This window comes from Triticum dicoccoides, chromosome 4B (genome assembly GCF_002162155.2).
Source record: "Triticum dicoccoides isolate Atlit2015 ecotype Zavitan chromosome 4B, WEW_v2.0, whole genome shotgun sequence".
Lineage (NCBI taxonomy): Eukaryota > Viridiplantae > Streptophyta > Magnoliopsida > Poales > Poaceae > Triticum > Triticum dicoccoides.
In genome coordinates, this window is record NC_041387.1 from 580,236,300 (window position 1) to 580,250,513 (window position 14,214).

The 14,214-nt window shown below is 45.1% G+C and overlaps 2 protein-coding genes across 2 annotated transcripts; both read left to right on the forward strand.

Moving 5' to 3' along the window:
- Positions 1 to 4,046: 4,046 nt before the first annotated feature.
- Positions 4,047 to 6,235, forward strand: LOC119291548. Its single transcript, XM_037570323.1, has 2 exons — positions 4,047 to 5,363; positions 5,866 to 6,235. Exons 1-2 carry the CDS (start codon positions 4,154 to 4,156, stop codon positions 5,892 to 5,894), a joined length of 1,239 nt encoding a protein of 412 aa, XP_037426220.1. The 5' UTR covers positions 4,047 to 4,153; the 3' UTR covers positions 5,895 to 6,235.
- A 3,559-nt stretch (positions 6,236 to 9,794) lies between these two features.
- On the forward strand, positions 9,795 to 12,555 carry LOC119293923. Its single transcript, XM_037572245.1, has 2 exons — positions 9,795 to 11,016; positions 12,134 to 12,555. The coding sequence occupies exon 1, from the start codon at positions 9,855 to 9,857 to the stop codon at positions 10,806 to 10,808; it is 954 nt and encodes a 317-aa protein (XP_037428142.1). The 5' UTR covers positions 9,795 to 9,854; the 3' UTR covers positions 10,809 to 11,016; positions 12,134 to 12,555.
- Positions 12,556 to 14,214: the final 1,659 nt, after the last annotated feature.

Sequence of the window (14,214 nt, forward strand, 5' to 3'; positions counted from 1 at the left end):
AGTATTAACCGTTGGATATGTGTATTGCATTCCACTCTCTTGTTGAGAAATACACAATTTATGAAGGACCACAATTTATATTGGCCTTCTTAGCTTTTCGCCCATTTTGGCAATCGATGCCAATGGGGGAGAAGTTTCAGAGAGTTTTGTGGAGAAGTTTAGAGAGTTATATCCTCTTGCTTTGGTTTTGTTCCTTAGCATTTGCATCTCATACGCATGCACTATTGGTTGTTGCATTGCATAGTGAAGCATAATTCCTTATATAAACTCTCTTGAAAGTGATTGTCATCAATTACCAAAATGGGGGAGATTGAAAGAACATGCGGTGCCCCCATGTTTAGTTTTGGTAATTGATGACAATCTCTATGGACTAATGGTTGTCTTGAGTTATAATTGAAGGATTTGTCCATAGGATTTTCTTGAAGTCCATGTGTTGGTTTCAAGGAGTTTATGAGTTGACCAAGGTGTTATTAAGGAATTATCCAAAGATTGGTCATGCGAGTGTTGAGCTTATTGCAAGCATGTCTTGAAGAAGAAGGTTGTGTGATCATTCATGTTTACCTTCAAGACATCATCCAAATGAAGAGAGTTGCAAAGATTTAAGGTTGATCAAGACTAAGTCAATAGTGAATCAAGTTGATCAACTCACAAAGCGTAGAAGATGTACCGAGAGGGATCAAGTGATCCCATGGTATGGTAAGCTTTGTCCATTGCACTTTGTGTACTAACCCATGGTCTATGTGAGAGTTCTATGTGGGGTTAGGTACGTATCCATGGGCTTGCATCAAGAGGAAGATTTCATACAACCCATGGAAAGGATGACATCAAGTGGTGATCGTCAGGTTAGGTACGTATCCATGGGCTTGCATCAAGAGGAAGTTATCATACAACCCATGGAAAGGATGACATCAAGTGGTGATCGTCATCAAGATTGCCGTGTGCAAGTTCAAGTGGAGCATCACGAAGAGATCAAGTGCTTGAATCTTGCCATCCATTGTGGTGTCAATGGACTTGTGAAGATGAGCCGAAGAGTGGCTCACCCATAGTGGACTATGGGGGAGCAATCATCTAGTCTTCATCGAGCCAACACAATCAAGAAAGGTGGTCCAACTTGAGGGAGTCAAGATCGTCATCATCTAGCTCAAGTGGACCATGTGCAAGCAAAGGTTTTCCCTTGATAGGTTTTCTATTTTACCGGTCTCGTGGTGGTAGTTGGGAGACCGGGTTATAGGATCGTTTGCTGTACTATCAAGGGGGGCTCTCAAGTTGGTAGCTTGATCAATCGTTAGTAGAGAGCTCAAACCATTGCATCCTTGCATCATGTTTCTTGGTTCTTGTTTGGTTCTCTTTGTGAGTCTTAGAGCTTATGGTCATCTTGATGACAAGCTTGAGTTCATCGAAAACGAAGTTCGCATGCATCTTCTATGATGTTTTCGGTGTTGGAGGTTTCACTGGTCTTATCCAAGGAAGGGTTCTCACCATTTTCTTATGGGAATTTTCTCATTTGCTTCTTATTGATATTTCTATCAAGATTGTGTTAGCCCTTGTTGCTAGCTTTCCAACAAACTTGGTTTCATCGAATTCGGAGCTCGTATGTGAAAGTTGTGGCTGTTTTGATATTGCCTGTTTTACATAGAGAGGTTGTACCGCCCCGTAGAGAGGTTGTACCGGTTGACCGGTACAACCGGTGTTTGGAGCGGTTGTACCGCTCCAGAATTGGTCCGGAGGTTGTTCCGGCCATGTACCGCTCTACCACCGGACTAGTTTCTGTTTTGGAGCGGTTCTTGGGCGGTTGTTGACCGGTTTTACCGGTTTAACCGGTACTACCGGTTCCCCAGGCTGTTGTACCGCTTAGAGTTTTTCCCAGGTTGGTTTTTCCTCTGCTTTGGCCGGTTGTACCGGTTTGTGCACCGGTTGTACCGGTCGTACAGCTTTCTGCACATAACGAGCAGATTCATGGGGACCTATTTAAGGGGGTCTTCTTCCCCAATGGTTCCCTATCTCTTGAGCTCGTTTTTGCCCCCATTGTTGACCTTCTTCGAGCTTGCTAACTCTCAATCCCTCCATGGATTCTTGCTAGTTTTTGAGGGAAAAGAGAGAGGAGATCTAGATCCACATTTCCACCAATCACTTTCTCCTCTATGTGAGGGGAACCCCTTGGATCTAGTTCTTGGAGTTCTTGGTGTTCTCCTTCTTGTTCTTCCTCTCATTTTCCTCCCTAGCATTAGTTGCTTCGGTGGGATTTGAGAGAGAAGGACTTGGGCACTCCGTGTGCCCTTGCCATTGCATGTGGTGCATCGGTTTGAGTTCTCCACGGTGATACATGGAAGTTACAAGTTGAGAAGCTTATTACTCTTGGGTGCTTGGTGCCCTTGAGCTTGTTCCTCTTGGGTGCTTGGGCGCCCTAGACGGTTGGTGGTGTTCGGAGCTCAATCATTGTGGTGTAAAGCTCCGGGCAAGCGTCGGGGTCTCCAATTAGGTTGTGGAGATCGCCCCGAGCAATTTGACGGGTTCCGGTGACCGCCCCCAAGGGTGGCCAAAGTGTACGTGTTCGGTGACCGCCCCCAAGGGTTGCCATTTGTATGGGTTCGGTGACCGCCCTCAAGGGTCCCTTAGTGGAATCACGGCATCTTGCATTGTGCGAGGGTGTGAGGAGATTACGGTGGCCCTAGTGGCTTCTTGGGGAGCATTGTGCCTCCACACCCCTCCAAACGGAGATTAGCATCCGCAAGGGTGTGAACTTCGGGATACATCGTCGTCTCCGCGTGCCTCGGTTATCTCTTACCCGAGCCCTTTACTTATGCACTTTACTTTGTGATAGTCATATATTGTTCTTGTCATATATCTTGCTATCACATAGTTGCTTATCTTGCTTAGCATAAGTTGTTGGTGCACATAGGTGAGCCTAGTTGTTGTAGGTTTTGTGCTTGACAAATTAACCGTTAGGTTTATTCCGCATTTGTTCAAGCCGAAAACGTAAATATTTTAAAACGCCTATTCACCCTCCCCCCCCTCTAGGCGACATCCACGATCTTTCAAACTCGTTACATTGTATCCTTCCTCTTGACCACTAGAGAGACAACATTCTTCAGAGGCTTGGTAACATCGATTTTCACCCGTACGCGAGCAAAGTTTCCCTCAAAATCGTGTGATTTGGGTTCTGCGAATAAGAATTCGCCAACAGTAGCTGACAGGGCTTTGATCTTGGAGTAGAAACCGTGCGGGAGGTCGTGGATCTGAACCCAAATATCCATCTTAATGAGCTCGATGGTTGAGGGCTTGGTGAATCCATCGTAGGGCGCCATCACCACAACTTTCCCTTTAAAGTTCCAGGGACCTTTATCCATTACTCTCTCCCAGTCGCCAAGGCATGAGAATTGCATAGAGTACAGATTATCCTCAAGAGGCCAGATTTTCACCTCTTGTGCTAGATCCCATGCCACCCTCATATTCCGATAAAACCAATATTGGCTGTAGGGTTTGTCAGTATGAACCCTAGCCAACGCCATCCAACGAGTTGCGTCAGGAGTCAGCTCGCTGTCATCCACCACCACATCCTGTAGATCGTCCTCCTTCAAGCCTAGTTCCTCCATCAGTGCTTCGAGATCGGATGTTGCAGAACCTGAACTCGACGCTGCAGTAGCCATGATTCTCTTGCCCGAGGTTTTGTGATCCGCGAGCGGTATGATCCCGATCGAAACCCTGCAGCCGCACCGCCAACCGGGACCCCAGGGCCCCAGCGGTCGCCGGCGGAGAAGGGAAGGGCCGGGGAGGAAGCCGATCTCTACGGTTAGGCGTCGCCGTCGCCGAGAGGAGGAAGAAACCCTAACGAGAGGGGTATTTTTACGCACATGTGTTGTTTTTTACTCTCTTTTTTTTTTGAGAAAGATGTGTTGTTTTTTACTTATGGTGGTATAGTTGTACTCTCTCCTTGTGGCTACCAAAACATTAGCATCTCGGCCTCTCTGCAGCCCAAGAGCAAAACGAAATAGGCCCAGCGGTCCAGCCTGTTCACACGAGCCCATTCAGGACGCAGAACCGCAGAAACCCCACTCCTCCCACTCGCAACTCCACTCCGCGGCGGCGCTGCTCCACCACTTCCCCGCAAATCCCTCGACGGAAACCCCAATCCGGCGACGCGACGGCGGCCCAAATGCCCCCCACGACGAGCCTCCCCCTGGCGCAGCGCGGCCGCCACTCGCCGCCGGCGCTGGTCGACGACGCCATGAGGGAGATCTTCCTGCGCGTCCCGGCGGACGACCCCAAGACCCTCGTCCGCGCCGCCGCCGTCTGCACGACCTGGAGCCGCATCCTCTCCGACGTCATCTTCACCCGCGAGTACCGCGCCTTCCACGGCGCGCCGCCCATGCTGGGCTTCCTCCACAACACGCACCATGAGAGGTCGTGTGGGAGAGGGAGGATCAAGCAGCACGAGGAGTACCTGGTCTCCAGCTTCGTCTCCACCGCCTCCTTCCGCCCGCCGGCCTGCCACGAGCGCCGCCACTGGCGCGTCCTCGACTCCCGCCACGGCCTCGTCCTCTTCCACACCCCTAAGAGGGACGAGGACTTCGTCATCTGTGACCTCGTCACCTACGACCGGTGGAGGATCGACGCCGCCCCCGAGTGCGCGGAAATCATATGGAGTCATCAGGATGAAGACCATGATGATGATGATGATGATGAGGAGGAGGAGGAGGAGGTTGAGGGAGTAACCTGGAATGCTGCAGTGATCTGTGCCAAGGATGGATGCAACCACCTCTACTGCCATGGCGGCCCTTTCCTTGTGGCCCTCGTCGGCTCCGACGAGGATCAGGGGATCACCTTTGCATCCGTATATTCATCAAAGACTGATGAGTGGAGCGACATGATCTCCATTGAGGAGCCGAATGCCATCGAGATGACTGGGCAAATTGGTGTTGTTGGAAATAAGGTCTACTTCCAATGTGAATGTACCCAAAATGTTGTGGAGTACAACATGGGCGATGAAGAACTATCGGTGATTGATCCAATATTTGAAGACGATAATAAGGACATACCGGCCATTGGACTCTTGGGGATGGAGGATGGCATGTTGCTGTTCGCCGCCGTGCTGGAGCCTAAACTCTACCTATGGTCAATGGAGGCTGGCTCCAACGGAGCTGCGGCATGGGCACAGCGCAGAGTCATTGAGCTTGCACCGTTGCTCCCTTCTCGTGCCCTCTTGGATGTGTCAGTGGTTGGTTTTGCAGAAGGTGTTGGTCTCATCTTCCTGAATACAGAGGCTGGGTTGTACACAATTGAGCTCAACTCAGGCCGAAGCAAGGAGGTACATAGAGCCACATCTTTCAAAAGGGTCATGCCCTACACGAGCTTCTACACTAGAGGTACGAAATATGCACATTTAGTCATGAACACTAAACACGCCATTGACTAGCTTTAACTACGTTGATAAGTACTCCCTCTGTCAAGAAATATAAGAGCATTTAGATCACTAAAGAAATGATCTAAACACTCTTATATTTCTTTACGGAGGGAGCATGTAGAGATTTTCTTTCATTTTCCTACGTAAATAGATAGACATTTATGTGTAGAGTTTCCAGTAGTTGTGCATTGCCAAGAGCAGTTTGCATACAGGTTATGTGATCAGAGCTTTGGTTGGTGTGTATGGGTGTGTGTGTGCGCGCGCCACTAAACACTTACGCAAGGGAAGGAGAGGATTTCCTTGATGTGTGTCTCCGACATTGTAGTAGTACATTTTGAATCATACCGTTCTGTGGATGTTCTTGGTTCATTTGGACAGCTAGAGTTGAAGTTATTAAGGGACAAAGTGTGCTCCTCTTGTGCTCATCGGATCAACTTATGAAGCTTTGTTTTCTTATGGCGCAGCTTGGGGGCGAATGCCGACCTCTGACTAAGCTTCCTGTTGGTGCTGCTGCTACATCAGTATAATTAAATGGCGTCAAAAGGATGGATCTCTTTGCTTTTGCTGCCCAGGAAGAATTTGTACCACTGAACTTCGGTGTCTTCGTTTGCTGGATGTGTTGGATTGTTCGGTCAGGGTGTATGCACTTTTGTTCTGTTTGTGCTTGTGCCAAAACTTGAGTCCGCAGTCATTGTGTCCGTAACACCAGCAGGGTATTTATGTGTTTTACCTAAGGAATTAAGGTAAGGAAGTAGAACATAATCAATTGTGACAATAACTTGTGAGTGTAGACTTAAAGTACCTAAATTTTAAGGAGACAGAGATATCTATGCAGTAATCAGCTGGGCTGTGTCGGTCTCTGGAAGGTCATCCTATATTTCCGTATTGTGCAAATGCTCGAAGGCAAGCCCATATTTGTTTGGTGATATGTGGTTTCATAAAATTTTATCAACATCGAGATGCCAGAAAGACTAGTTGTTGATTATTGGTGTTGAAGCGACTGCACAGCCTCCCCGTCGATGACATTAAGACAACTGAGAAACCAAAAATGTCTCTCATTGAGTTACCGTGGAAAAATGAATCATTCATCAACAAATTCTTCTGTACCATGACTATCAATTGGAGTGTGTGTGCGTACACAAGGCACTGCATGTGTTAGAGAGATATGACAGGCAAGAAAACGAGGAAGATTGAATCAAACATAGGGGCCACAAGATTTTTACATGAAAAACCCCTTCAATGCGAAAGGGAAAAACACCATGGACGCCAACCAACGAAAATTCACTATGTCAAGAGAGATTACAAATGCCGGGATATTACAAATGATCAACTTATCCCGTGTAGTGGCTTACAAAGGATATATATATATATATATATATATATATATATATATATATATATATATATATATATATATAGGAAAATGGGTTGGTACACCTAGGAGTACATACTCCTAGGCCACGTTTCTTTCTTTGGATCTCCAACGATGCATCGGGTGCTCCTTTAATTTATTAAATATTTTTTGTTAATTAGATTTTGAAAAGTCATTCCTTACTAATAGGGATGATAAGGCACCTATAGTTTAAAATCCCAACTGAAAGTTGGGTGAAGCAGTCCCGGCCACAACAAACACACAAAATGAGATTATCTAAAAAATTCATGCAGATGAGATGCGGCCGCGGCCGCCGGCCGCCGGCCGCCTGTTAACGACCAAGGGCGACATGTAGCCAATGGACGAGGCCCGCGGTGGTTATATGATGAAGAAAAGATGCATCGATCAACGATGGCTCTGGACACGCCGGAGAAAAGATTAGTTGGTCGTCAGTTCCGCGGACGATGGAGACGATATGGCATTCACGTGTGGTCTTCGCCGAGATGACATGCCTGGTATGAACCTGAGTTTTCATGCATGTGATTTTCTGATCATAGTGATGAAACTGGTGGATTGCCTAGTTGTACATTAATTAAAGGGTGTGTTCTCCAATCGGAATTGATCACGTACTCGGCTAATTTCTGTGCACACATGCATGATGAGATTATCTTATATGTTGTACTGATTACTTATATCCTATACATGATACATCTACAGTCTACGGACAATTTTAATCAGATTGCACCACTGGCCGGCCGGCTCTTCTCCGAGCAAGTCACACTTAATTGATCAGGTTTTCCGAGCAGCTTCAACTACACTAGTACGTGACGCAGGGGACTCCAACTTCGACCACACTGTGATCCCGATGCAAAAGAATCGATCCATGCATCATGGAAGACGGCCAGACGCACACAGTTTAATTTATCAGTTATTTTTGCCGACGTTTGAGTCTTGTAATTTTTTATTTTCTTAAAGTGAAAAATATGTGTGTTCAAAACAGAATATACTTCTTATTTTCTCGATGTGGTACATTTCTTTTTAGTTTATGTTTTTTGAATGAATTATACTTCTCTTTAGAATAAGTATAACACAACAAAGGGTATATACTTCCCCAGAAAAAAGCAGAATATACTTACCTAAAGAAAACGGTATATGCTCCACCACGAAGAAGTTACATGTGGTCCATGGTGAAAATTTCGTACATGAAAATCTATATTATATACTTGTTCAAACATATGGGCAGTATATTTCTAGAAACAAGTATATACTCACAAAAAATGTAGCATATACTCGTGAAAAAATGGAGCATATACTCCTTCTAATCATATACTAAAAAAGTGGTATATACTCCATCAAAACGAAGTGGTAAATATGTGTCATAAATATGAAGTACTTCATTCCAAATATGTGTAATATACTACATCACAAAATCAAAATGTTACACTCTGTTACAAAAATATTATATGACTTCCTAATATACCACATGTATACACTAGTTTTCTTATGGCTATATATACTACGTGGAGCATGTGCCTTACAGCTTTAATAGACATCCGGTTTTCAAAAGACGGGAGTACTACAAATATCCATCCTTGATAATAGGATCAAACATCTGCATGCATACCGTGGCTGTTGCATGCACCGGCTTGCTTTTTTGTTGGTTAGTTCGTTAGCAATTGGATATACCCAACCCAAAGACCCGTTAAGGAGTAGGAGTATGTACTCCTGGGAGTACGGAAGATGAGCCCTATATATATATATAGTAGAGGTGGCCTAGGTCGATACTGATGCATACCACATTTGGTTTACTATACGACATGTAACTGAAAGGTGGAACGGGGCAGCAAAAAAACCCGCTGTTCTGCTGCTTCTGCTATTTTGGGGGCTAATGACTACGCTGAAGATATGGTTCTTTCCAGCGACATCCTTTTTTTTTTGAAATGGAAGGGGTTTCCCCCCGCCCCAACTTTTTATAAAGCCAAGGCAAAACCACACACAACCACCAGACTGTTAACAATGCTCAGCGACAACCAGAGTAGCTGCCATAGACAACATATTACAGGGTTTTGAATCTGCCCTATTACAGCAACATTCAGCAAGGAAGTCTTTTATTATAGAGCAAAGGACCCGAGCTAGGAATAGGATAGCATAAGGATCAAAGCTAAAATTCTTAGATATTACTATAATTTTAGGGTAGAACAAAAAGAATAAAATCTACTTCCTTTGTTTGAAAATATAAGACGTTTTTTGACACTACGATAGTATCCAAAAACATTCTTATATTTTGATACGGAGGAAGTAGTATATTGCTAATGGCTTGTATAATTCTCATACTTTCGGCGTGGAAATTTGAAGCTGTCAAAAGAATTAAGACCATCAAAAGACTTTATCTACTCTAAAACAAAACAAAACAAAAAGCATAATTAATCGGAGTATTGGCCATTTTCGTGGTTTCATAGATGCCTGTCATGGGCAAGCCATACATTCACCATCATCAGATAAGGAGAAAGAGGTAGTAAAGAAATATGTTTTTCTTTTCCTGTTGTCGGCGACTGCGAAGATGCATATATCTTGTATTATTTCCACTCCATTAACAAGGGCAATGAACGATGTGTCATGTGTGATAATAATCCGGCAAGCTCAAGATTTTTCATAATAATTTTTCCTTGTGGGGATGTTCGTAATTTATTAACCCATCATCTTGTATTGCCTCATCGTTATCACTGAAGAAAAATAACATAGAACATTTTTTGATAAGTAAAAAAAACATAAAACATTTGCTTTTCGTTTTTAGACAACAATATTTGCTTCTTTTCGAGAGCAAGAGGTAGTAGCCTAACGGCCCAGCCCATTTCTCATGTGTGTGACAACTCACGCCAGCCCATCAAGACCCAAGATCCAAGAAAAATCCCTACTTGTAACCGCACACCATGATTTTGATTTTTTTTTTATGAAATCCCTCCACATTCCACACCACGGCGGTTCGGCGGCGCTTCTCCACTCCACTACCTCCACTCCCCCCAAAATCCTCCACCCAAACCCCAATCCGGCGACGCGACGGCGGCCCAATCCCCGCTCACGATGAGCCCCCCTCCGCCGCAGCGCGGCCGCCACTCGCCGCCGGCGCTGGACGACGACGCCACGAGCGAGATCTTCCTGCGCATCCCGCCGGACGACCCCAAGAGCCTCGTCCGCGCCGCCGCCGTCTGCACGACCTGGCGCCGCATCCTGTCCGACGCCGCCTTCGCCCGCGGGTACCGCGCCTTCCACGGGGCGCCGCCCATGCTGGGCTTCCTCCACAACGAGAACGAGAGCCACGAGAGGTCGTGGGGCAGGGGGCGGCGCAGGCGCCACGAGGAGTACCTGGTCTCCAACTTCGTCTCCACCGCGTCCTTCCGCCCGCCGGCGTGCCACGAGCGCCGCCACTGGCCCGCCATCGACTCCCGCCACGGCCTCGTCCTCTTCCACGCCCCTAAAAGGTGCGAGGACTTCGTCATCTGCGACCTCGTCACCTACGACCGGTGGAGGATCAAGGCTGACACCGCCTGCCGCCGCATCATCTGGAATGGTCTGTTTGATGAGGACTGGGGCGAATACGAGGAGGAGGACGAGGACATCACCTGGAATGCCGCGGTGCTCTGTGCCAAGGACGGCTGCGACCACCTCTACTGCCACGGCGGGCCTTTCCTCGTGGCCCTCGTGGGCTCCCACAAGGGACGGCAGATAACATTTGCCTCCGTCTACTCATCGGCGACTCGGAAGTGGAGCGGCATGATCTCCGTCAAGGAACCGAATGTCATCGAGATGACCGGGCACAATGCAGTTGTGGGAAACAAGGCTTATTTCCCCTGTGAGCAGAGCGACAGTGTCGTGGAGTATGACATGAGTGAGCAAAAACTGTTGGTGATACGTGTGCCATTTGCCAGACTGGTGGGAGCGGAGGGCGGCCTGCTCCTGTTCGCGACGGTGCTGAAGCCTAGGCTCCACATATGGTCAATGGAGGTCCGTCCTGATAGAACGACGGCTTTGGCGTGATGCAGGATCATTGAGCTCGCGCCAAAGCTCTCTGCTTATGCCTTCTTGGATGTGTCGGTGGTTGGTTTTGCAGAAGGTGTTGGTGTCATATTCCTGAGTACAAAGGCTGGGTTGTACAAAGTTGAGCTCAGTTCGGGCCGAATCAAGAACATGGACAGAGAGCCAAGCCTCGGAAAAATCATGCCATACATGTGCTTCTACACTAGAGGTACAACAAACTACCCTTGTACTGTTTTGTAAATATGCACATGAAGTCATGAAGACGAAACACACCATTGACTCATGTGATGAGTATGTTGAGTTTTTCTTTTCACTTTTCTGCGTATCTAGATAGACATTTGTATGTATGGTTCCCACTAGCTAGATAGACATTTTTATGCACATTTCCCGGTAGTGTGTCTTGTGTGGAATCATCAGCCTTGTGCTGATCAACATATCTGCTCCATGGTGATTTTATAGTTGGTACTGTATGTTTCACTAGCTGCTCTAGTAGATATGTTGCTCTGATCAGGCCTAATGGATAGGTTAATCTAGTTGGAGCTTTGCTGATTAGGTCCTAGGCTCCTAGCATTGCCAATAGCAATCTGTAAAGTACACCCTCTGTTCCTAGATATAAGACGTTTTGGCAGTTTACTAATTTAAACTGCCAAAACGTCTTATTTTTAGGAACAGAGAGTGTAGTTAAGTAACCAGAGCTTTGCTGTGGTCTCGGACACCCAGACCTCCTTGTGGTCTTTTGGGTAGGATAACCTAGTCTCAAACACTTAGGCCTCCTTTGGTTCATAGGATAGGAAAGTCATAGGAAATGAGATGACATGTATCTGAAATCCTATGATGGCCTCTTTTGGTTCATAGGATAGGATTATCATATGAATAGGAATTTTGTAGGAAATGAGATGGCATGTATGTCAAATCCTATGAGTAGGAATAGGAAAGGAGATGTCATTTGGTTGACATCAAAGGAATTTTTCCATTGAGTCTAGGTTCTTTTTTATTTTCCTATGAAATGTGGAGGATAGGAACCAATCCTATGTAGAAATAGGAATCTATTCCTATGAACCAAAGGGCTCTAAAGGAAAAAATCCTATAAGAATCCTATCCTATGAAATTCCTGCAAACCAAAGGAGGCCTTAGCAAGGGAAAGTTCTGTTGCTATGTGTCTCCAATATTGCAGTAGTTCCAGATTGAATGGTTGTGATGTGGATACCTCCTGTTATTGCTTGATTGATTTGGACAGCTACAACTGAATTTGTTTTGAGGGGCAAACTATGCTCCTCTTCTACCCATCAGATCATCTTATTAAGCCTCGTCTTCTTACGATGCAGAATGGGGGCGGTTGCCGACCTCTGACTAAGCTTCCCACGCAATTGTTGGTGCTACAGCGATGTAATCAAACGGCGTCAAGATAATGATCAGTCTGTTTACTTTTGCTGCCTGGGAAGAATTTGAAGTGAACTTCGGTGTCTTCTGTTTCTGGTTGTGTTGGACAGTTTGGTTAGAATGGATGCACTTTTGGCATATGTGTGCTTGTGCCAAAACTTGAGTTTGTTGGTCCGAGTTGCGTGCATTGTGTTGTGCCCTGTAACCCCAGCAGGATCCTATGCTTCACCTAATGAATGTCAGGAAGCGCTACTAGAGTACTAGTGCATGAAGAACATGATCGGTTATGACAGTAACTTATGAGTGTAGACTTATGTATGGACCTAAATTTTCAGAAGACGAAGATATCTATGTGGTGCGTCGATCTCTGGAAGGGCATTCTATATTTCTGTGTTGTGCAATGTGCTCGAAGACAAGCCCATGTCGTTTGCGCGGGTGGTTTCATAAATTTTATCAAGACCGAGATGCCAGAATGACTAGTTGTTCTATAAAATTAGCCATTAAACTTGAGTACTGGTGCAGCTACTGCACAACTTCTTTCGATGACATTTTGACGTCGTACAATTGGGGTGATGTTTGTCGCCAGCCACGGCATTAGAGTTGAAGTATAGAGGGTGGCAGCGTGTCAAGCGAAAAAGGAAAAACTGAGTTCCCGTTGAAGAATGGTTTAATCATCACCATACTCTTTGTATTTAACCTATCACCATATTCTTTTGTACCATGACAAACAATCGGAGTGTTTGAGGTACACAAGGCACAATATGTGTTTTGCTACCGGTTTGGAGTTCGGTCTTTGTGTTCTTTGTATTTGTAATGCAAAGCCTACAAATACCGAGATGACAGAGAGAAAACATGTGTATATAATGCCACAAAGTACTCCTCCCTCCGTTCCTAAATACTCCCTCTGAAAACTGATATAAGAGTGTTTAGATTACTAAAGTAGTGATCAAAACGCTCTTATATTAGTTTACGGAGGGAGTATTTGTCTTTTTAGAGATTTCAAATGAACTATCACATACGGATGTATATAGACATATTTTAGAGTGTAGATTCACTTATTTTACTCGGTATGTAGTCGTTTGTTAAAATCTCTAGAAAGACAAATATTTAGGAATGGAGGGAGTATAAATTTAATCCACAGCTTGAAAACCAAGCAAGACAAAATCTGATGCTCATAATAGATTAAATTCATATCCTAAATATGGAACCTTGGCCTTTCAGTCTCATTGTCTTACTCTGATCACAAAGTTGAATGCTGCTGTTAGAGGCAGCAGGCTCAATTGTTGCAGACGTCAAATCGCTGGCTAGTAGTTTTTCTTCTATTTCTTTTGTTCATGTAACCATAGTGCTAATGAGGTGGCTCATATGTTGGCTAGATCTGAGTGAACGCTGCTCATTCGTTGTATCGCCGTTGTATCCTTATTTGTGTCCATAATCTTGTAAAATCTTAATGTTTGTACGAATAATGAGCCATCTTTGATAAAATAAAATATGGACAAGCTACCATCCGTATCCAAATGCGCCTTCCTATTTTCCCTTTTGAGTATTTATAGAAGATTTAAATTTTCTGAGATGGCAGCCACACGCTGTTCCACTATTTAGATGAATTTCAACTTTTATGAGAGCATCTCAAAAAGAAGCTAATATTACTCACCAAGTTATGAAATCTTGGGTCGGTTTCGCTATTTTCTCTAGCAGCTGATAAATAACTTTTCTAGGAGTTAACAGAGAAATATCAAGTAACAATTATCTGTAAGTGTGATGAGCCACACTAACTTTGTTCTGGTACTCACATTCATAGACTTGTCGGGTTTCCCCTTTTTCGAAAAAGGAAAAGAAAAAAAATCACACATTTTTTTTAGGAACCAAAAAAAAAGTCATATGGATTTTTTTAGGCAAACTCTGAAGTTTTTTATTCAACCGTCACAATGTTTACAAGGACGAAATGACGACCATTGGGCTGACCTAACCAAACATGCGGCCAGCCCCTAGGGATAATGCGTGCTTCACGAGTTTGTGAGCCTCG

Bases quoted from the DNA above. Each gene is read 5' to 3' on its own strand.
- LOC119291548 (XM_037570323.1), top strand. From the start codon at position 4,154: ATGCCCCCCACGACGAGCCTCCCCCTGGCGCAGCGCGGCCGCCACTCG. The intron at 5,364-5,865 runs GTACGAAATATG...CTTATGGCGCAG, and splicing joins CACGAGCTTCTACACTAGAG to CTTGGGGGCGAATGCCGACC.
- LOC119293923 (XM_037572245.1), top strand. From the start codon at position 9,855: ATGAGCCCCCCTCCGCCGCAGCGCGGCCGCCACTCGCCGCCGGCGCTG.